General features: G+C 39.1%; 1 protein-coding gene across 1 annotated transcript in view; it reads left to right on the forward strand.

Annotated features, from left to right (window-relative positions):
- DNAJC10 (DnaJ heat shock protein family (Hsp40) member C10) overlaps nt 1–19,197 on the forward strand; it is a 37,970-nt gene extending 18,773 nt beyond the window's left edge. Inside the window, exons 15-24 of the mRNA XM_081313886.1 lie at nt 1,716–1,843; nt 4,273–4,389; nt 5,103–5,204; nt 6,103–6,258; nt 10,713–10,846; nt 11,966–12,019; nt 12,678–12,825; nt 14,771–14,890; nt 15,464–15,577; nt 16,497–19,197. Of these exons, the coding sequence (XP_081170012.1) occupies nt 1,716–1,843; nt 4,273–4,389; nt 5,103–5,204; nt 6,103–6,258; nt 10,713–10,846; nt 11,966–12,019; nt 12,678–12,825; nt 14,771–14,890; nt 15,464–15,577; nt 16,497–16,508 (1,085 nt within the window). The 3' untranslated portion in view covers nt 16,509–19,197. The remainder of the gene's footprint in view (nt 1–1,715; nt 1,844–4,272; nt 4,390–5,102; nt 5,205–6,102; nt 6,259–10,712; nt 10,847–11,965; nt 12,020–12,677; nt 12,826–14,770; nt 14,891–15,463; nt 15,578–16,496) is intronic.
- Nucleotides 19,198–21,350: the final 2,153 nt, after the last annotated feature.

Below are 21,350 nucleotides of genomic sequence, written 5' to 3' on the forward strand. Positions count from 1 at the left end.
GATGCCCTTTGTTTAGGGAAGGGTTGGACTGTCTGCTAGCCATACATGCCCCCCCTCCAGCTCCCCTTTTGGAACACTCACTGAAATTCTCCATGAAGTTGCTGAGGACATAATATTAAGGTTTTTGTTTCCATTTTCAGGATTCTGGGGTCACAAAAAGATTATGCTGTTAACAGCTTGTGCAAATTAAGGCATACCCTGCACCCCTTAGCCTCATCCCCAAACCTCAGATTTATTCTTTATTAGCGAATGACACAGCCCCATGCATACACATAAACAGTTGGGAAAGGGCCAACATTTTTGGTCTATCCATTCTGATATTAAAATGTGTTGTGTAGAAAAGAAAAATGGCTTCCAAAACAAAAGGTTTGCCCACTCTAGCCACAGAGGGAAAGTACAAATCTGCGTTTACCAAATGTCATTTTTAAGGTATATATCAAAAGCAATCTTGGATACTGCTATTGTTAAGCAAAGAAATGACTAGGAGAGCTTTTAGCTTTTTCTGTATTGATCATTTTTCCATTCTGACTTGTCACCTCCCTCCTTTGCTTTCATCCTCTAAATTGCTTGCTTTAACATAGCTTGGAAAATAATTTGAGATAGATTTATTTATTTATGGGATTTGTATGCCGCCCTATCTCCCAAAGGACTCAGGGCAGCTAACAACGATAAAAACACAAAATACAAACATTAAAAAGTATTAAATCAAATTATCCCATAAATAGTCTGATTAAAAACACAATAAAACAAAATTAAGAAAACCTCCCTTCCATCAGTCCAGGTCAGCCTGTTGAAAAAGCCATGTTTTAAGGTCGCGACGAAAGGAACGGAGATCCGGGGCCATCCGGAGCTCCAACGGGAGTTGATTCCAAAGGGCAGGTGACCCCACAGAGAAGGCCCTCCCCCTGGGGGTCGCCAATCGACATTGTCTGGCCGATGGCACCCTGAGGAGGCCCTCCCTGTGTGAGCGCACAGGGCGGTGGGCAGTCGTTCCTGGCAGCAGACGGTCCTGCAAATATGTTACCCTTTGGATGAGAAAATGGCCAACTGAATTTAAGCAATTTTTTTCTTTTGCTTGTTTTACTCCTTTGTTCAAGGTGATAGCTTTCTAGGACTGTTTTTCATTTAATGTGCAAGATGGGATAACATTTAATAGGTATTTCTTAGATTAATCATAAATTGATTTGGCTCTAATCGATTTAACACAGTGCCTAGTTTGTCCCTGTACTGGAGTTCTCTTGATTTTGCTCTCAGTTCATCAGAAAGAGAATTGATTTTATGTTTGCTACTTTAAGAAAAAATTTGGATGCTGTAGAAGTCAGGGATGATTATTCCAGAAGATTGTTTGGAATTAAGATCAGGGTGATTGAAAGAGGCCTTCTCACAATACTGGATCTATGGTAGCTTGCCTTAAGTAGCTGTCTGTTGGGCGTGCTGATTTATATTGCTGATGAAGTTGCAGTCTAAAACATAGTTCTATTAGATTGACTCGTAGCATTCTTGTGCTTTCATTGGGAGTGCTATATTTGATATGACATCTTAAAAAACTAAACTCCATTTTGGGAAATAATGATCTTGCAAACTTGATTAACCCTCCTCAGAACACATGTTCTTTTTCTTTTATTTTAATCTCTCTTTCTCATCTTGACCTGACTTGCTGAACAAAGAGTAGGTGGCTGTCTACACCACATCTCTATTTTTGTTTCCTTTTAAAGGGAAAAATATTCTGTATGATTTAGTGGCCTTTGCCAAGGAGAGTGTGAATTCCCATGTCATTACACTTGGACCTCAAAATTTTCCTGGCAAGGAGAAAGAACCATGGCTTGTTGATTTTTTTGCACCTGTAAGTATTTCATCAAGGACCAATTTTCTGTGGTGGTTAAGTAACCAAGATAATAATAATTAATAATAATAACAACAACAACAACAACAACATTGTCACTTTGAATTGGCAACAACAACAACTTTGTCACTTTGAATTGGCATACCGTATTTTCCGGCGTATAAGACGACTTTTTAACCCATGAAAATCACCTCAAAAGTTGGGGGGTTGTCTTGTACGCCAGAAAAATACCTCTCGGATCTTTTCTCTTTTCTGCTGGGCGGCGGGATCGCTGGGTGAATGGAGGTAGGCATGGCGACCCGTGGTAAAGCGGCGAACGGGTGATGGAGGGCAAACTCTCGTCAGCTTCTGGGGTGGCTACTGCAGCTGCCGCCGTTGCTCTCTCTAGGACTGGCCATGCTAGCACCTCCAATGCTGGCTGTCAGGTCCCCGATGAGAGGAGGGGCAGGCAGTCCCCAGAGGCACCCCGCTCGACCGTAGGAAGGGAGCACCTTTGCTCCTGCCGAGGCACCGCCTGACTCGTGCCGACCAGAAGAATTGCTTGCCCGGTCACGGAGTGCGGAACTGAGAGCAGCAGCGCACCAGGCAAGAGAGCTCAGAGAAAAGAAGGCGAGGCGCCCATTTGGCGGGGAAGGAGCAAAGCTGGGCAAATCACAGAGCAGGTGGAGCAGAGAAACGTTACAGGGGAAAAGGGGGCGGGGTTTAAAAGGCAAGGCGGGCGGGACGTGGAGACGTTCTGCAGTTAGAAGTAACGAAGGAGCCTCCGGGCGCTTTCTGGATCGGATTGTGCAAACTGAGCATGCCGCTACAGTCCTCGTGTTTCCCAGGGTTGCCTGTCGTGCCAGAGGTATTCCCTGTAGCCCCAGATTCTTTAGCTCCCCACTTTCCTTAATTTGGGCGAATTTTGTGCTCCGTGGAGAAACAATACGCAAATGCCGTTTGTTTAACCACGCAAAACTCGGGGGAAACCTTGGTATTTGGGAACGGAAAGGCTTAAGCCTTTTCATTTCTGTTTTATGCACAGGCTGGGAGGGTCACGAAGTTTACCTCTTTTATTTTAGCAACATCGTGGCACTTATAAAAAAAGGGTACTAACGCTAAATGAGTTGTTAATATGCAGATTGTGTGCCAGGAAGTGAAATATTGAGTTATTAGCCCAAACCCTATAATTTAACACGAAAAGTAGGGGGTCATCTTATACGCCGGAAAATACGGTACATCAAAATGAAATTTCATTGAATATAGCTCTCAAAGGGTCACCACCTCTGATACACACTCCTTGTTTGTGGCCAGTTCAAGTTTCAGAACGTCCATTTTAGTCTCTAGGGAGTGAACGATGGCAAACAGGACAGATGGAAATGGAGCTCCATGTGGATTAGCCCTCAAATTAACTTGTATTCCTGCATGACAACCTCGCCTCCTTTTCTTTTTCTGATCCTGTCTCTTCTTTTCCTTAAAGGGGCCTTGCTCCTTTTTGCCCCTGGAGCATGCTGCTGCCACCCCCAACTCCTCCAAAAGCCTCTCTCTCTTCCTCTGGGCCTGCCGACAGCCTCATCCAGTTCCTTCGCTCCATAAGGCCTGGGACCTCTCCTCCTCTGCCACCTTCGGAAACAGCCCTGATTTGCAATAGAATCCCTCACTGGGCCAGCAGTCAGATCTTGCTGCCCGCAGAACAATTTCAAACAGCGCAAACGGTCTCACTAACAGTTCCAAAACAACTAAAAACTCACCATACCAGCAAAGATTGTCAGTCAAGTGTTAGCTTAGTCCCACCACGTTGCTCAAACACATTAAAACCTTCCTGATCATGTGGCCTATATCCCTTATATCCGTTCAAAAACTTTTCGCTTTTGAGAGCCAATGCAGCCGCAGCCGATCCAGGCACTGCCACCTTAGTAGAATCTAGGACACTGTGAGTTCTAGAGTGACCTTGGGCAAGGTATTCTCTCTCAGCCCTTGGGAGAAGGCAATCTTCTCATAAAAACTGCAAGAATATATCCAGCTAGTCATGACTGACCTAAAGGCATGCACGCAAACAATCATTTCATCATACTTTTGTGCGGTGCTTTTTTTTTGTAAAAGAAAAAGGTGCCGGAACTCACACATGTCATACAACCCGCCTTGCCTACCCTACAAGGTTCCATCCAAAAAAGGTGCCAGAACTCCGTTCTCAGCATTCTGTGACAAAAACAGCCCTGCTTTTGTGTAGTTAGTGCAGGATCACATGTTGAGTTGAGTAATAGAAGTACTTGGTAAATTCATCCTTAAAGAACTGAGCCCAGTGTATTCCTCCCAGTTAAACTCTTAAGGAACACATGTATGAATAGGCAATTACCAACAACAATTGGTCAAAAAGAACCCCAAAATGTGATGCTCTAGTAACTGGGGAGATGTTGATATTTTTTTTTTCATTCTCTCTTTGGTATTAGTGGTGTCCTCCTTGTCGGGCTTTATTGCCAGAACTGAGGAAAGCATCAAAGCATTTGTATGGCCAACTAAAGTTTGGGACATTGGATTGTACGGTTCATGAAGGGATTTGCAATTTGGTAAGTTGTAAATAAGATTACTGGCGTACACTTACACTGGCATACACTTACACATATTAACATAATCATATTGTGGGGGAAAGGGGAAATTACATCTTTTTTTTAGTTAAAGCCTCTATATGAAAGAGTCTTTTATACATACACTTGCATGGGTGCACACACAGAGACGCACTAATTCTTTCAGGATCTTAACAGCTTTTAAACTTTATGAACCTTGAAAATAAAGAATAAGGTGCATAGAAAGGCAGAATAATTTTTCTGATTTTAAAGAATTAGAACTTTATAAATGAGCTGAATATCCAGATAACAGATTTCTATGGAAAAATTTCTTGATTATTTACTGTTAAAATAATCAGGAAAAATACTTATTTAAGTTAATTTCTGCTTTAAAAAAAAAGCTCAAAAGCACTCCTCAGAAATTAAAATCATGGTTGTTGGGTTTGTTTGTTTTTTGGAATTACAATGTGTAACTTTGAACCTGTAGTCCTATTCATGTTTGTTGGGACTTAAAAATATGCATGTAGAACTTTTTAAAAAACCTGACGTAATATTTATGTGGTGTTTTGTTCTCTTCTGTTTTTTTTAAATAAATGATTTCAGTGATATAGGATATGGGTACTTTATTTAGTTTTCAGAAGAAAGGGCCTGTCAGAGTCCTGAATGGCGTGGCTTTTGCCATTTTTCAAGATCTTTTACTTCATGATCTTTTATAGCACAACATTAGAGCTTATCCAACCACTGTGGTATTCAATCAGTCTCACACGCATGAGTATGAAGGACATCACTCAGCTGAACAGATCTTGGAGTTTATTGAGGTAATTATTTATTTACTAACATTTTCTACCACACTGCAATCCCACAGGAGTCTCAGCAGCTTTGCCAGAAAACAAATATAATTAGAACATCTATGGTCCAGTTAAAAGGGACGCAGTGGCTCAGTGGGTTAGGACGCTGAGCTTGTTGATCGGAAGGTCGGCAGTTTAGTGGGTTGAATCCCGAGTGCCACGTAACAGAGTGAGCACCTGTTACTCGTCCCAGCTTCTGCCAACCTAGCAGTTCGAAAGCACGTAAAAATGCAAGTAGAAAAATAGGGACCACTCCGGTGGGAAGGTAACAGCGTTCCGTGCGCCTTTGGCGTCTAGTCATGCCGGCCACATGACCACAGAGATGTCCTCGGACAAGCGCTGGCTCTTCGGCTTTGAAACGGAGATGAGCACCGGCCCCTAGAGTCGGAAACGACTAGCACGCATGTGCGGGGGAACCTTTACCTTTACTATGGTCCAGTTAGCATCATACAAAACCTGAAGTATTGTATTCAAGCCAGAAACAATTCAAGGGTTAGGGTTAGACTCTTTGGCCTATAAGATATGCATCAAAAAATAGCAATTTATTTTGATCATAAATTTATTTAACGAAACTTTTATGTTTAAAAAAATGTTGCAGATGTTGCCATGCCGCGTATTACAGTATCGCATTGAGTAAATAACAGTTTAAAACAATCAAAATATAAATAATCATAAGGTAATAAACAGTTACAAGGAAGGAAATGTAAACTGTATAACACCAATTTTTCCAATTTTAAACCTTGATATAGTCATGAGAAGCCCTACCCGTCCGCAGAGGCAGTGTTGCCTAGCACCGTTTGGTATGGTTGGAGAGGGTTGATACATTTGAAAAGGGATTTCATTAAAACTTTTCCATTCTGTGTTTCAGGATCTTATGAATCCATCAGTGATGTCTCTAACACCAGATACCTTCACTGAGCTAGTGAAGAAGAGGAAGAATAATGAAATCTGGGCGGTTGATTTTTATGCTCCGTGGTGTGGTCCTTGCCAAGCTTTAATGCCAGAATGGAAGAGGATGGCGAGGGTAAAAGCAAATATTGCTCATTTTTAGTTGTCTTAGGGTGTATACAGCGGGGGGTTTTTTTCCAAAATACCATCCGTGGAAACTCCCAGCGTTCCATAACATTTATGTTTAATTTTAATATAGTGGTAAAAGACCTGTGGTAAAAGACCTCTTGTCCTGTCCCAGGGCAAGCACACACAAATCCCTAGAGAGGTGGTTGCAAACTTTAGTGATACACCTGTGAAAGGGAAATGTGAGTGCAGCTGCACATAAGCCCACAGCAGAGGGCGTATGTGCAGTCCCCAAAAGCTTGCCCTAAAGAAAGTCCCCAAAAGCTTGCCCTAAAGGAAGTTCTAGTCCAAAAGAGCAGGTACGAGAGTGGTCAAATGAAGCCCAAGGGTTGTAGAAGGTTCAGCTGGTCCAGGTCCAAGCTCAAAAACAGCAGGGATCTAGTGCAACCCCTCACTCGAGCAGAAGACCCTATCACCATATCAGACAAGTAGCTTATCCAGTCTCTTCTTAAAAGCCTCGAGTGATGGAGTGCCCACAAGCCTTTCCATTCAAGTTGGGAGTCAAGGCCCACACAGTCAGAGTAAATAAAAAAAAAATGTTGCCCACAGAGAGGCCTAAGCATGCTGCTCCTCAGTGTTGCACATTTGGAAGGGTGATGTTCCTTTCTCTACTCTGCTGTCCACATGGCGAGCCCTGGGACTGGAGGAGGAAATGACGGTAGCCCAGGGTCCTGATCTTCAGAGACCAGCGGCAACTATGCCTGCTGGTTTTGCCATACAGCCATACTTCTTCTGAGACTCCTCAGGCAGCAGTTAGTCCAGCAACACTGGAACTGGACGGTCATTGTTAGTTTCCTCAACTGAGTTTAAGCTTGCCATGACAACAACTGACTTACTCCATTCAATATTTTCCTCCCTTTCTGTCATAAAAAGTAGGCGGAAAAGGGCGTGTAATAGTGTGCTTGAACCATAAGCACGGTCCAAGTTACCTGCTTGCTCCTACGAATTGCATTTTTGTAGCTGATGCTGATAATTCCAAAGCAACTATTTCCATAGTTTGAATTCATTGGAATAGTGCAACAGATTTTTAAATGCAGTGAAAATAGACATTAAATAGGCTTATGCTTTTCTTTTGAGATTTGAGATTTCATATCGGATTGACGGCTCTGGTGTGTTTAAATTCCTCAGTTATTTTGAATAATGCATTGCTATTCATGGCATAGAATGTCAGAGAAAAGAAACCAACAAAAAGAGCATTAACTTATGCAAACACAAGGGAAATGACAACTTCTTGGCTCCTTGACTACAATTGCAAAATGTTGTCTTTGGGGAAAGGAAGATGCTTCAAAGAAACATCTCCAAATTGCTTTTTCCTTTAGCTTTCTTACAAGGAATTTGGGATTAGACACTCACTGGAGAAACTTAGCTAGATGAACATCAGCTATGGTTCATCTGATTACTACCATTTTATCTTTAGTCATTTTTATAATGAGATCTTTTTCCCCCATATATTTTATTGATTTTTTAAAAAACATAAATCACTTAATAGTTGGTAAACAGTGTGATTGCTGGGTTTACATTTATAAAGAAAAATCATTAACAATTACTTTCTATAATCCCTAATCCACATAGTACGTTTAGTTGATTTCCCCTTTTCCCCAAACCTTGAATTAATACAGTTCTATTTTGAAAAATAACAGTTACATATATGATTTTCCCCCCAATATTCCTAGAAATAATGATCACATCAATATAATATTTCTTTTCTATCTAATCATTCTGGTTGCCTCATCTTATATCCTGTTACAGTCCTTATTTAAATTTGTTTCTCCCGTAAAGTTCAAAATATTCTTGCTGGTTAAGATCTTCTCAACAGTTAATTACATTTAAAGATTTAAATCCATTTTTCCCATATAAACCATCTCAACACTTTTACATTTCTTAAAGAATAGGTAAAAACAGTAAACTAAAGGAAAAGAGACCAAGAGTAAAGAAACATAAAAAGTAAAATAGTACTTAAAATATATATTCCTCCTAAGCTAATATATATTCATTCCCAAAATTTCTTATTCTTTTTAACCATAATTAAAAGTATATTTAATATTTAAATATTCCATTTACTGTGTCTAGTCATCTAATCCTTTAACTCTTATTCAAAACATTTTTTTCTTTTTTATACATTATAATTTCCCTACATTCAAACACATTTAATTATCTAAAACATTTCCTTTATCTAAGACATTTCAACAGTATTATATTACTTATATCAAGAAATAAAATAAAAAAGGGGGGGGAAGCATACAGTATTATTTAAGGAATTCATCCCTCTTAGAATGACATATGTATTCAAAATCTTTTCTATTTCTTTAACCATATTCAAACAAATGTTTCTTTATTAAATATTCTCTCCGATAGATCCCATATCTATTTTCTTAATTTTCACTTTGATCTTTTTCCTTTGACCAGTATCTTTCTTGATCAGTGTTTTGCTGAATCAAAAAGTTTTTCCATATATTCATGACTGTTGCTGTAGGTATAAGAAGTAAATTGAATGAAGTGTCTTTATATGAGGCTTTTGCCTTTCCATGTTTCTTGAAAATCTTTTTTTCTTCTGCTTCTCTTATCACTTCCTTTCTCTCTGATGTTTTCAACATCTCTACATTCCATTTTATCTAGTCTGTTGTTTTGTCCTCAGATTTATTTTGTAATCTTAAGGGTTGAGTTGTTTCTTCCATTTCTTGTGAATTTTTCCCCACTAGGATTAAATCGTGTGTTCTTGCTTTGTTAAGTTCTATCTTTGAGTCTCTATTTTCAATTTTATGTCCACTTATTTGTTTTGTCTGCTCCTTCTCTGTTGTTTCCTGGAAGTTTTTTTTTGTTGTTGTTGTAGAGTTAACTTAGAAATAGATTGATTTCTATTTTCAAATTTATTTTGGATTTCTTTGTGATTTGAACTCATTGTTGTAGTATATCATATACTCATAATTGCAGTATATTATATATCTCCTCCTGAGAGGTATTTATGTTTTTTTGGTGTGTTCTATCTACATGTCTCTGATCCATGATTTTCCTTCTTTTCTGCAAATAGCTTTAAAATCTCGGTTAAATAAATATTTGTAATCCAAAGAGTTCAAGAAAGGTTTCTTTTTCTAAAGTTTATAATTCTCTCTTTGTCTGCAGCCCAGATTGTTGTCTTTTTTTGTCACAGCTGTTCTTTGTTATTAAAGCTTTGAAGGTCACAAACAGATTAGCTTTTCCCAGGTTTTGGCAAGTTCTCTATGGAAATAATAACTCTCGTAATCTTCATCTGCCACTCTTTAGTTGGTCTTTAAAATGAGAGTCTTAACCATTCAACAATTTTAAATTTGTCCAAAGTTAAATTTTAGCTTTCAAGTTTATAAATTTATTTCACTACCATATATTTTGATCCTCCATGGAAATTTTAATTCACCACTTCTGTTAGCATACAGGTGGGGCAGAAGTCCCCCCTCCTTCACTTTCGGAGGTATTTTGCTTCTTGGGGATCTTTTCCAGGAAATTAAGTGTGGATTGGAAAAGGGAAAATCAGATTCCTCACCCAGTTTCAAGCACGCTGTTTACTGTTGTGCTGGTTAGTTCTTTTGGACTCTGGTTGCAAGTAGCTTGGGCTGATCGGTGAAATACAGCCTTTCTCCTGTCGGGTTAGAAGGCTTTCCCCAAGACGAACGGAGCGACCGTTGTCATTCCAGAGTCACCGGGACACCCTTCTTTCTTCGCCGCCTGTCTGGGGCGGCTTGGACCCATTAGGGTCTCCAGGCAGGACGAAAATTAGCTGCGGGGGTATGGTGGTACACAAACACGCGACCCGTCGCTACCGCGCAGGACCGGAAGTCTTTTTTTTATAATGAGATCTTAAAAGCTTGGTTTACTGCCATAACCATTATACACATATAACAACTCCAATTCACCACCTAGGTATAGGCTCATGTAGTTCAAAGGCTTTTTATTTTGGAAAAAAGCAGAGGAGTGTGCATTCTTTCCTTTTATAACCAGTGTGGTGTCTTAACCAAAAATCCATGCAAAAATAAAGAAAGTCTGGGGGTCTTTTCTAACTTGTATCTAATTGGGGCACTAATAAGCATGACGGCTATTTTTTTTTTCATCTCTTAATCTGCCTATGAGTGAGATAATCTTAAATTGTCCTTAGTTGTTCTGGTGTTAAAAGTGGTATTTTCCCACTTATTCTGACACTGCCAAAGAACAGCCTCAAACTGTATAAAAGTATACTTTCTTGCTAACTCAAGTCATGGTTATTTGCCTGTGGAGAAACTGTTAGCAAACTCTACAGATGACAAGCTATAGAATAAGGTAATTGGGTAGATTTTCTTTAAAAAGATATTTAATTTTTTGTTGCAGTTATATTTGGGTGGTTTATTGGAGCAATTTTTTACAACTCGACTAGAATAATCCAATCCTTTGTTTTAGATGCTGAATGGACTGATTGTAGTTGGTAGTGTGGACTGCCAAAAATATTTTTCCCTGTGTCATCAAGAAAATATTCAAGGCTATCCTGAAATAAGGCTGTTCCCACAAAAATCAGCTTCATCTTATCAGTACTAGTGAGTAATGCAGTTGCTCCTATTCCAGTCTAAATTCGTGCAAAAATGCTTTAGTTAAAAATGCTTGTATGTGTGGTGCATTTTGAAGATCTGAGCAAGTCTTTTATTTGTCTAGATGGGGAAAATAATGATGGTCTAATATAAAATTCGGTGATTTGGATTAAACCCTATTCATTACAATTGTGTAGTACTTCATAACTGAAGGCATATTAGTAATTTGGCATGGCTGGAAAGGCAAACATAGCAGCTGCTTGCAACTCCTTACATCATTGCATCTTTTTCCCATAGCATAGCAGCTGCAGAAAACCACACAATCCAGGGGTAGTGTACAACTGCTTTAAAGAGTTGAACATAGGTGCTACATTTGCACCTTACATAATCCAAAATATCTTTTTTTGTTTGTTTGTTTCCGAGCTGTTGTTCAACATTTGTACAATAGGATCTGTAACACTTTGATCACTCTCTTTTGAAATATTTATCAAAAAGCAAGTGTACAATATGACTAACTAAACTAAATGAGCACAGCGACATAGGTATCCTAGTGTAGTACTTTGTTATTCTTTGGAATGAATCTCTTTTCTGCACTATTTTTATTATTCAGTTGTATTTAACTACTCATTTATGGAATTCCTGCCCTTGAGATGTGGTGACAGAATCTAGTGTAAGGACTTTAAAAGCTGTTTAAATAAATTGGGGTGAAATAGATCCTAATAGAATCTATTAGGGATGACTGCTGTATGAAATGCCAGATGAGGGCACACTATCCTTCTAAATGACTGGTGGCTTGCAGGCTTCTTAAGGCTGTTTGACCACTGGATGGACAGAGAACTACCGAATCTGACTTAGCACAGTTGCACTTGTAGTATATTCTTAGTACTCGTACATTTTTATAAAAGGATGCCCATCATTTCGGAATCTGTGATGTTAAATTGTCCTTTCTTGTCACAATTTCTTCTGTGGAAGAAAACTTGACGAAAATCTTGAGGCTATAGAGTGTTTATTTAACGAAAAATGTATTAGTCAGATTCGGGGTAAGGATATTTTTATGTAGCTCTTCTCAAAACTGAACCTTTTAGTAGAAGGGTAACTTGTTGGTTTTTTTTTAATACCTATCAACAGTAGCTACAATGGCTGGCATCGAGATGCCTATTCATTGCGAAGATGGGCGCTTGGGTGAGTTGCTTACCTCTACCTTGGTTCACAATTTGATCAAACTTTTTTTGTTTGCTTTAAAAATCAATTTGCTTGATTAAGAATTCTTAGAAATGTGGAAGATTATAGCAACAGTTATCACAATGCTTTTCATGCCATATTGTAGGCAAGTGTGTAATGCAGGGGTGTCAAACTCGCGATGTCATGTGACGTGTCGTGATGTATTGCAACTTTTTTTCCCATTGTCGGCAGTGGGGTGGGCGCGGTTTCACCATGACGCATCCAGCCCGTAGGCCGGCAGTTTGACACCCCTGGTATAATGCATCTTCTAAAACCAGAAATTCCCTTTGGTGAATACATTTTTGGAGTTGATTCACCATTTAAAGTGTTAGAGATGTTCAAGATTTTATTATTAAGATCCTAAGTGAAATTAGCCAAAGGAAATTCTTCACTCAAATAAAGTAAAATGTTACTTTTTTCTGAAACTCGGGCTGATCAGTATTTCAGTAGGTGCTCTTCATCTTGGATGATGAGGAATGGGCAGTCAAAATCAACTCTCATGATCCTCTGCTTTTAAGAATATTGAGTTGTTTGTTGCAGTCGGAGATTCTCCTTCACATGAAGGCATTAACTTCATTGTTGACTTCACTGGAATCCTATGGTTCTTCTCTTTGTTTAGTTATCTGCCTCCAGTGTCTCTGGATCTGACACCTCAGAGCTTCAGTGATAAAGTTCTGAATGGGAAAGAGCATTGGGTCATTGACTTCTATGCCCCTTGGTGTGGCCCTTGTCAAAATTTTGCTCCAGAGTTTGAGATACTAGCAAAGGTAAATTCTTACGGTTTTCCAGCATCAGAAAATATTTGTTCAATTGAATTTACTTGATGTATCCCCCAAATTAGCTCCCAACCAGGATATCTAGCATTTTAACCTGTAAATTATTTTTCTCACTCAAATACAGTCTCCAGCAGAAGCAAATATATGTAGCTCAGGGTGGGAACTGTGGAGTCCTTGGTGCTGTCTGAGCTTGGTTATTTGCTTGTGGTCGTTCCCTTAACTATGTAATATAGGAGTGAGCAACATCATCGGTGAGCACCATCACCGATGCTCCTAACATCACAGTGGGTGCTCCTAATATCACAATGAACACCTAGGGTAAAGTCAGTCTAACTTTTATTTTTATTTCATTTATTTTAATTCCATTTATATCCCGCCCTTCTCCGAAGACTCAGGGCAGCTTACAAGCTTAGCAGTAGCCTTCATTCTATGTATATGCCTGCTTATTAGGGCTTTCACACACACCCCAGTGGCATTATTACAAAGTCAGCTTAATTGCCCCCAACAATCTGGGTCCTAATTAATTAGTGAGCACCAAGGACTTCAAATAGAGTCTCTCAAAACTCAAAACTTGGGAATGACTGTTGAAGCAGAACAATAAAAGGAGTCTCACGTCAGAAATAGAAATGTTGACAATATACTTAATCTAAGCATAGCTCTTTTCTGGCAAATAAATTCTCTATTATCATCCGGAAAAAATAATGGCGAACTTTATTGGCTGATTTGGTTTGGTGGTTAAGGTGCTGGCCTAGAAACCAGAAGACTGTCACTTCCAGGCCTTCCTTGAAAGCTGGTTTAGAGGCTTTGGACCAGTCACTCTCTCAACCCCACTAACCTCACAGGATTGTTGGGAAGAGTATAGGAGGCAGGAGTATGAGTTATTTTTGTCGCTTTGAGTTGCTGTATTTATGTGCAGATAAGCCAGGGTCAGCTTATCTGTGAATAGGTATAGCCATAGGTATATGTGGTATATATAAAAAGGTGGGATAAAAAGAGGAGGGGAGGACCATGAGCAGGGATAGCACAAAGTGTCTGAACCTGAACTTTGAAAATCAGTTTCAGTTGCCCAAGCACATGAGTGTGGCTTTCTCGCAGGAATTCACTGTATAATAGATAGTTCAAAGGCTGCTTTCCCAGGATCTGCTCAGTTGATTTATGTCCCTATTAGTAATGCTAGAAGGGATGCGGTGGCTTAGAAGGGATGTGGTGGCTCAGTGGGTTAGGATGCTGAGCTTGTCGATCAGAAGGTCGGCAGTTTGGCGGGTCGAATCCCGAGTGCCGTGTAACAGAGTGAGCGCCTGTTACTTGTCCCAGCTTCTGCCAACCTAGCAGTTCGAAAGCACGTAAAAATGCAAGTAGAAAAATAGGGACCACTACGGTGGGAAGGTAACAGCGTTCCGTGCGCCTTTGGCGTCTAGTCATGCCGGCCACATGACCACGGAGATGTCCTCGGACAAGCGCTAGCTCTTCGGCTTTGAAACGGAGATGAGCACTGGCCCCTAGAGTCAGAAATGACTAGCACACATGTGCGGGGGAACCTTTACCTTTACCTATAGTAATGCTAGAACTACTTTTATCATTCCAAACAAACAAATCCTCTTATGGCAAATCCTCCAGGGAGGAATGTACTACATTTTGGGGTGGGATGTGGCGGTTCTCTCCTTTCTTTGAAACAGCCTACAAAAGTTGAAAATGGCTGAACCAAAATCCATTGATTTTTGAAGCTTTTGAGAATTGATTAGTTAGGAAATTAGTTATTTGGGATGACAGAAGCATTAACTACGCAGAGTTATGGGGGGGCGGGTGTTATAAAAACTTGAATGAATGAATGAATGACAAGTTAACTGCTTTCACCTAATTGCTTAGTAGTAAAACTAATTGTTAAGCCAATGGACTTTTAACATGCAGCTCCTTTTCTTGTTTCCTGTTTTAAAAGACTGTTAAAGGAAAAGTGAAAGCTGGCAAAGTTGACTGCCAAGCCTATGCTCATACGTGTCAATCTGCTGGCATCAGAGCCTATCCCACAGTTAAATTTTATCCTTATCAAGGAACAAAGGTAAGCCATCTGCATCAGCAAGGAGTAGATTAGAATATTTGAGGGTTAACCACCTGTGCCACCTTGCCATGGTCACTCTTTTATGAAAACCTGCAGGAAAGCCACCCACCAGTGTAGACATGTGGCACTAGTTGCTTGGTTCTTAATAAACCGTGGTTTGATAAGTTATAGATACAGGGTGGGCATTTACAAGTGTTTTTTTTACAAAATACATATGTATAGATTAATATCTGTTCCAAAAGAATTTTCCTGTGTTATCTTAGAAATGCATCCAATAAAATGTACCTGGTCATATGCAGAGCCCCACTCACTGATTTATAAGCCCACCTTTTAAGTACTGTAAGCCAAAAAAAAGTTGGGGGGGGGTTCTTACTCCTCACCTCTTAATATTAAGTATTCCTTAGTATGTATCACTTTGTTCTGCCAAACACAACAGTATCAAGCCTACATATTCATTACCTACTTAAGCAACACCAAGCATTATTATAAAATCACCTGTAAATCAGTTTGCTCCTTTTATGTTGCATGTATTTTGAGCAGAGCTGATTATTCTTTCTTACTCTGTTTGCAAAGAAAAATATTTTGGGAGAGCAGATTGACAGCCATGAAGCAAAAGTTATTGCCGAACTACTGATGGAGAAAGTGGAAAGCCTTAAAAAAAAGAAAAAACAGTCTTCCAGAAAAAAGGTAGATATTTTTTTCAGAAACATACTTTAATATTATTATCTTGTATCATCAGTATCTTTGAAAGTGTTTGAGCTGCCACATTTGGCCTGCAAAAGAATCAATGTGATCATTAGATGCTAACAAAGAGATTTTCCTGAATATTTACAGACCAGATATGGTAGTAGTTGCATTTGTGGGAAAACTTTGTAAAGAATAGCTGTATACTCATTTACTAGAAACCCCAATTTTCATCAGTCTGTCCATCAATATTAATGTGCTTGAAAAACTTGCTTCTGAAGGTTCAATTACTTTTCTGAATATTTGATCAGATCACTGAAATGTGGGTGTCCCATCTTATTGGATAATCAACTACTAATTCATACACTTCCTTCATGCCCCCCAGATCTGTTGGCCTTGGTGACTGGAATTTGGGTTGCCCTATGTGTGCCAGGTTTGAGAAACTGCCAAAAAGCTCTTAACATTTCCTTTCCTTTCATTTTTCAGTTTCAACATTTCATTGTTGAGACTGAATCATTTCAAATATTTACACATTGGCGGAATTCAGAACGCTGATTTTGAATGGGACTGCAGCCCAAACAGGTGGTAGTAAACAAAAATGATAGAGGAGTTCTCTGCAATCCCAGGGAGATTATTTCAATTGAGAAAATTAACAACAGTATGTTCAGGAAAAAGAATGAGTCATAAGATTTAATCCAAAAAGGAAGGGGACCGATACTGAACAACTAGGAAATACTTAACACATTGTAACAAAGTTAATTTAAAAAAAGAGTGTTTTCCTCTGTTTTAAGGTGTAACACAGCTGATATTTCTGGAGTAGGCAGGACAGATGAATCTGGGTTTCTGAGACTCCAATAATTTCTTAGTGTTTTGCTAGCTCAGTCGTGTTTTCTGTTCTTTTCCTCCCTTTTCTGAAAACCAGGATGAACTCTAACTTATGAAGTGAATTCAGAACAAAGTGAATCTGCAGCAGTGGCATGATCAGATCATGTTCCTCAAGAAGAAAAGGAAATGGACTGAAAATCCTGGGCACGTGGATCTTCAATGACTATTAAGGAACATGTTCTGAATCATCCAAAGTCTACATTTAGTAATAAGAGACATCAACTCCAGCAACCAGTTTGATACCCTAACTGCATCTCAGGAAGGCTGTTCTTCTTTGATTATGGACATGGGACTTGATATGTAGTGGGTTTTGTTTCGTGTTTTTTTTCCCATCTTCCCAACCTTACTCCAGAGAATCATCTCTCTTGTCTTGAAAAAAAGAACTCAATAAGGTGGTAGGTGAATAGTCTTTTCTTCAAGATAGAAAGACTAAGCAAATCTCTTCGTCTCTGAGGGGGAAAAAGATTGAACTTCGGTTTCATCTCTGAGGGAAAAAGACTGAACTTCAATTTTACTGTTAGTGCACTTTGTCAAGGATTCACTGGGTAAATTAAAGCTCTAAGAAGGATCAATTCCTTTTAAAATTCAACCCTCTTTCTATAGAATATGAGTTCTCTCGACCTCTAGACTATGTTGAAGAGCACTCAGATCATCATGAACAACATGAGGATTTTGGTGCATGGCAGCTAAGAGGAAACCATGCTTGCGTTGGTGGAACATTTTGTAGAACACCAATGTAAGTGTTCAAATAGCAATGCCATTGTCTCTAGGGTCATACAGTGGGCTGAATTCAGCAGCTGGCAGTACATGCACAAGTTTGCAGTGTTGCCGGCTAAAGCAGTTTAGTTTTTTCATCCCAGGCTAAAGAATTTCCTTCTGTGGATTGTAATAATAGTACTATGAACATTACTGAACAGAGGCATTATCCATCATGGCTTCTGTCATAATCACTTGAAGCAAGAGTGAGATAATATTGGCATGGATTTTTCCATGGCTGCCTGAATTTTGTTGGTTTCAGCAAAACTGTAGAAGAACAGCTTAAAGCTTTTTATATCAAAGCAGATACACATTTTAAAAAGCAAGCCTATAAAAAGATTTATCTGGATGGAATTTTTCCAGTCAGAATACACCTTTTTCAGTTTGGGCCACAGCAGAATTGTTCTGTTTTTTTTTAAAGCAGGATAATCAAACCTGCATCTGAGGCAGTGTGCTTCGATGCCAGCCGACTCCTATGTCTTGAGAAACAGAATTATAAAACATAAATCTATATTTTAAGTGCCTTCTGAACATTTACTGATGGTTATGGTTACTTTTGTGAAGCTTGTGGTATTGGGAACCTTCTTGAGATATTCTCATTAGACTTGTTTCAAGGATGGAGAGCAGTGTTCTTGATGCGTATCCATACAATATAATTCTTTTCTGATGCCAAATCAAGACCTATGAAAATACGAAACTTATTCCAGGTTCTTAAAATCCTATGTTTCACTTGCTCTCACATCTTTCCTTACAACTCTCTTGCTAGTTACTTGAAAAAATAATAATCTATGCTTAAAAATGGAGTGTGGTGCTTAATATTGACACGAGATTTAGTGGCAGTATTGTTTTAAGAAAAGGAACCACTTTTCGCACGCGTAGCTTTTTGGATTATCTGCCATCAAGTTGAGGTCGATTATTGGTGAACGCATTCTAATTGTTACCAACTTCTTATATGCGGGGGGAAAAAATTCTGCATATGGAAGGATCAGGATGGACATACGTACTTCCATAATCTGAAATATCCATAGCCAGATGTAATCAGTGATAACTGAGCTGGGAATGCACATCTTGTTATAAAATTTCCAGATATGCTTCTTCCAAGGCTAAGGTTACAGACATTGCTGGTGAATAGAAAGCAAAACAAGTATATGATTTGGTCTGTAATAGAATATAATAGATAAAATGGCTACATCTAATGATAAATGTTTTTGTTCATTAGTTTCTCATATAGCCTATTTGGGATGCAGGATTCAGTAATGTAGAAAAACTTTTAAAATGCTACCTTGCAGGAGGAGGGAGAAAAAGCTGCCTTCCATTTACTTTTAGTCTTAGAAATTGACTTGCAAATTATTTTCTGTATACCCGAGAATGGGTTTTGCTAATAAGGAAACGTGGTTTATGACTGGGTCTGGAAGATCTGTTAGGCTCATATAGACCTACCTTTGAGCTCCTTGATTATACAATCTAGGCCAAAGATTCTGCACTGTAGGAAGACACTCCTATATTCTGAACTGATTAAGTATGTGGTCATACCTTTGGATACTAGACTAGAAGAAGAACAAGTGATTGAAGAAACACAGAATGTTTGATTAATTGGGCTTGCATTTGAGGAAGAAAACTGAATGTTAGTAGCCTGAACTCATTTGTGAGATGGGCCTATTATTGCCTACAGTATTGGGAATCAAATATATGTGAAGGCACAAAAGCTAAAACAACTTGTCTGGGGGGAAAATATATACCTGTTCCTGGATGCCTGTACTTCTGTGTGCTACAAAGAGGAGCTTTATAAATGTTTGGTGTGAGAATGGCAATTCTGTTTTAAAATCCGTTGTAAAGTTTACAAATAAAAAAAACACTATTCTTCTTAGCCCTTTTAAGCAGAACAGATACAGAACTACACTGTGACTGTCAAAAGTTCTTGTCTCACCCTATGATTGTATTGTAAACAAAGAGTTTATGATAAATTAAACTGTATTTCAGGATTGTGATATTTCTGTCAGATTTTTTCCCCTGAATATTTTCTTAATTGTGTTGCTTCTTTTCAAAGTTCCCAGAATCTTTAATCAAGAAAGGGAGAAGGGCGGGATATAAATGGAATTAAAATAAAAAAAATAAAAATAAATAAAAGAAGCAAAGCTCTAGTGATGGAAAATGAGCTGTGATTAAACTAACTCCAGCCATCCACTGCCCTTAGTTTCTCAAAGACCCCCAGCAAGTATTTGTGGAGCAGATGTTGAAACCTTGATTCCATACTACCCTCTCCTAAAAAGGGAAGGTTGGGGCCTAGGGGGAAGTTTCCCAACATGGCTGGATTTAAAGAGGAATTTTCCAAGACACCACACTCCCACCTTCAAGAACACTGGCTTTTCACCCTCCCTAAAAGTGGCATTAATCCCCAAACATTCTATCAGCTATCTTAAGGAGTTAGAGGACCCTATTCCCTTCCTCAGATTTCACCAGTTCAGAAATAAGGTCTATTAATTCCAGCAAAACAGCTTTTAACCATATCTGTAGACAATTCTTATATGAAACACTGAATATCATTACACGTATTTTTGTGAAGCATTATAAACTGTATCCAGCATTTCAAATGTGGTTTCATCATAAGTTTCAGTTTATGATTACCATCATAAGGTGATATTACCAATAAATATCCTTATGATGGTACCTATTACAAGCAGTGATACATTTTAGTTTTGCTACCTATCTGGGAAATAACAAGAAGAATAACTTAGGTATTTGTTCTTCTAGCTGATGAATCAAACAGGCCTGAAATGAATGCCAGGTCTTTCATTTTGAACAAATGGGTGGTTATAGTCCAAAATATTGTTTGAAAATATGACCTGAGAAGACACACATAAAATGGGGGAGGGGATCAGAATACAGTGAGGAGCAACTGTACTTATTTACTTTTTACTAAATATCCTTTATCAGCCATCTTGGATATAGTCCTTCAGCCGTCACACAAAAGCTATTTTTTAGAATATCCAGAGGATGCTCTCAGAACTAGAAATGGGCTCCTTGACCTAAAGCAGTCGTGCTATAGCAGCATTAAATGGATTTAAAATTCCCCGAGGAAGGTTTGATCCTTGTCCTAGAAATCAAAGAAACAACCAAAATGCTACTGTTGTTGTTTCAAGGATTCTTTTCAAGTCAAAGATCATCAGTCACCAAATCCAGGAAGGAAGACTTGTCGCTTCAGCCAAATAAATAAGACTTCTTTTGATGCAGGAGGACATGCTATTAGAAGTCAAATTCCCAACACAGTCAGTTTCAGCAGACGCAACCTTCAGATCAAGCATCTGTGACAGGTCCAGAAAAAACAAAGATACTGAGCAGGAGAAGAATTTGTTACACTTGCCCAACATGTTTTCTAATGCTCTACAAGGAGATGTATAAAGTAGCAAGCCTGATGATGGGGGAAATTAGTAGGCTTTGATTCCTTATTGAAACTCCCAATGATATTTGCACACTTGGGACACGGTCTGCCGGTCCTGCCCCAGACGATATGTAGGAGTTGGGGAGGGGGGAGGGGCAGAAGCAGGCCTCTCTATTAAAAATGAAGCAGCCATCTTGGCTGAGATCTCAGACCTTAAAAAAGTTTCACACATGCACACACACTACACACACACAATCAGTCACCATGGTTCAACTGGAATTAGAGACACTGGATATGGTGACGGTAGGGTTAGCCATCCCCATTCCCTTTCCGTTTCACTTTCCCCCTGCGTAGGAGTGAAAAGCAAAGCCAGATGCCCTCCTCCCCACCCCCCGCACCCCCATCTTATTTCAGATTTTAGGCCCTTGTCCCTACAGGAGATTGAATCTTGCATTACCTCTTTTTTTTCCCCAGGTTCACGTGACACAGCTGAGCAGGGGGAAACAGTTTAAACTAAAACAAGCCTGAGGCTATTTAGGGAGGAAAAACCTAATCCTCTCTTATCCTCCTGCTGACTCAGTTTTTGTGTTCTGTTGAAGTGTATTGTGCAAACCCATTAGCCTTGTCACATTCAGTGAAATCACATTATCCCTTGTAAGGGCAATAAAAGAGGTTTCTGGTAATGTTTAGGGGACCAGATTTTTTGGGAACAGAGGCGGGAAGCAGATACAGAGACACAAGTATATAAAGGGGTTA

This window comes from Vipera berus (genome assembly GCF_964194415.1).
Source record: "Vipera berus genome assembly, chromosome: 1".
NCBI classification, from domain to species: Eukaryota; Metazoa; Chordata; class Lepidosauria; order Squamata; family Viperidae; genus Vipera; species Vipera berus.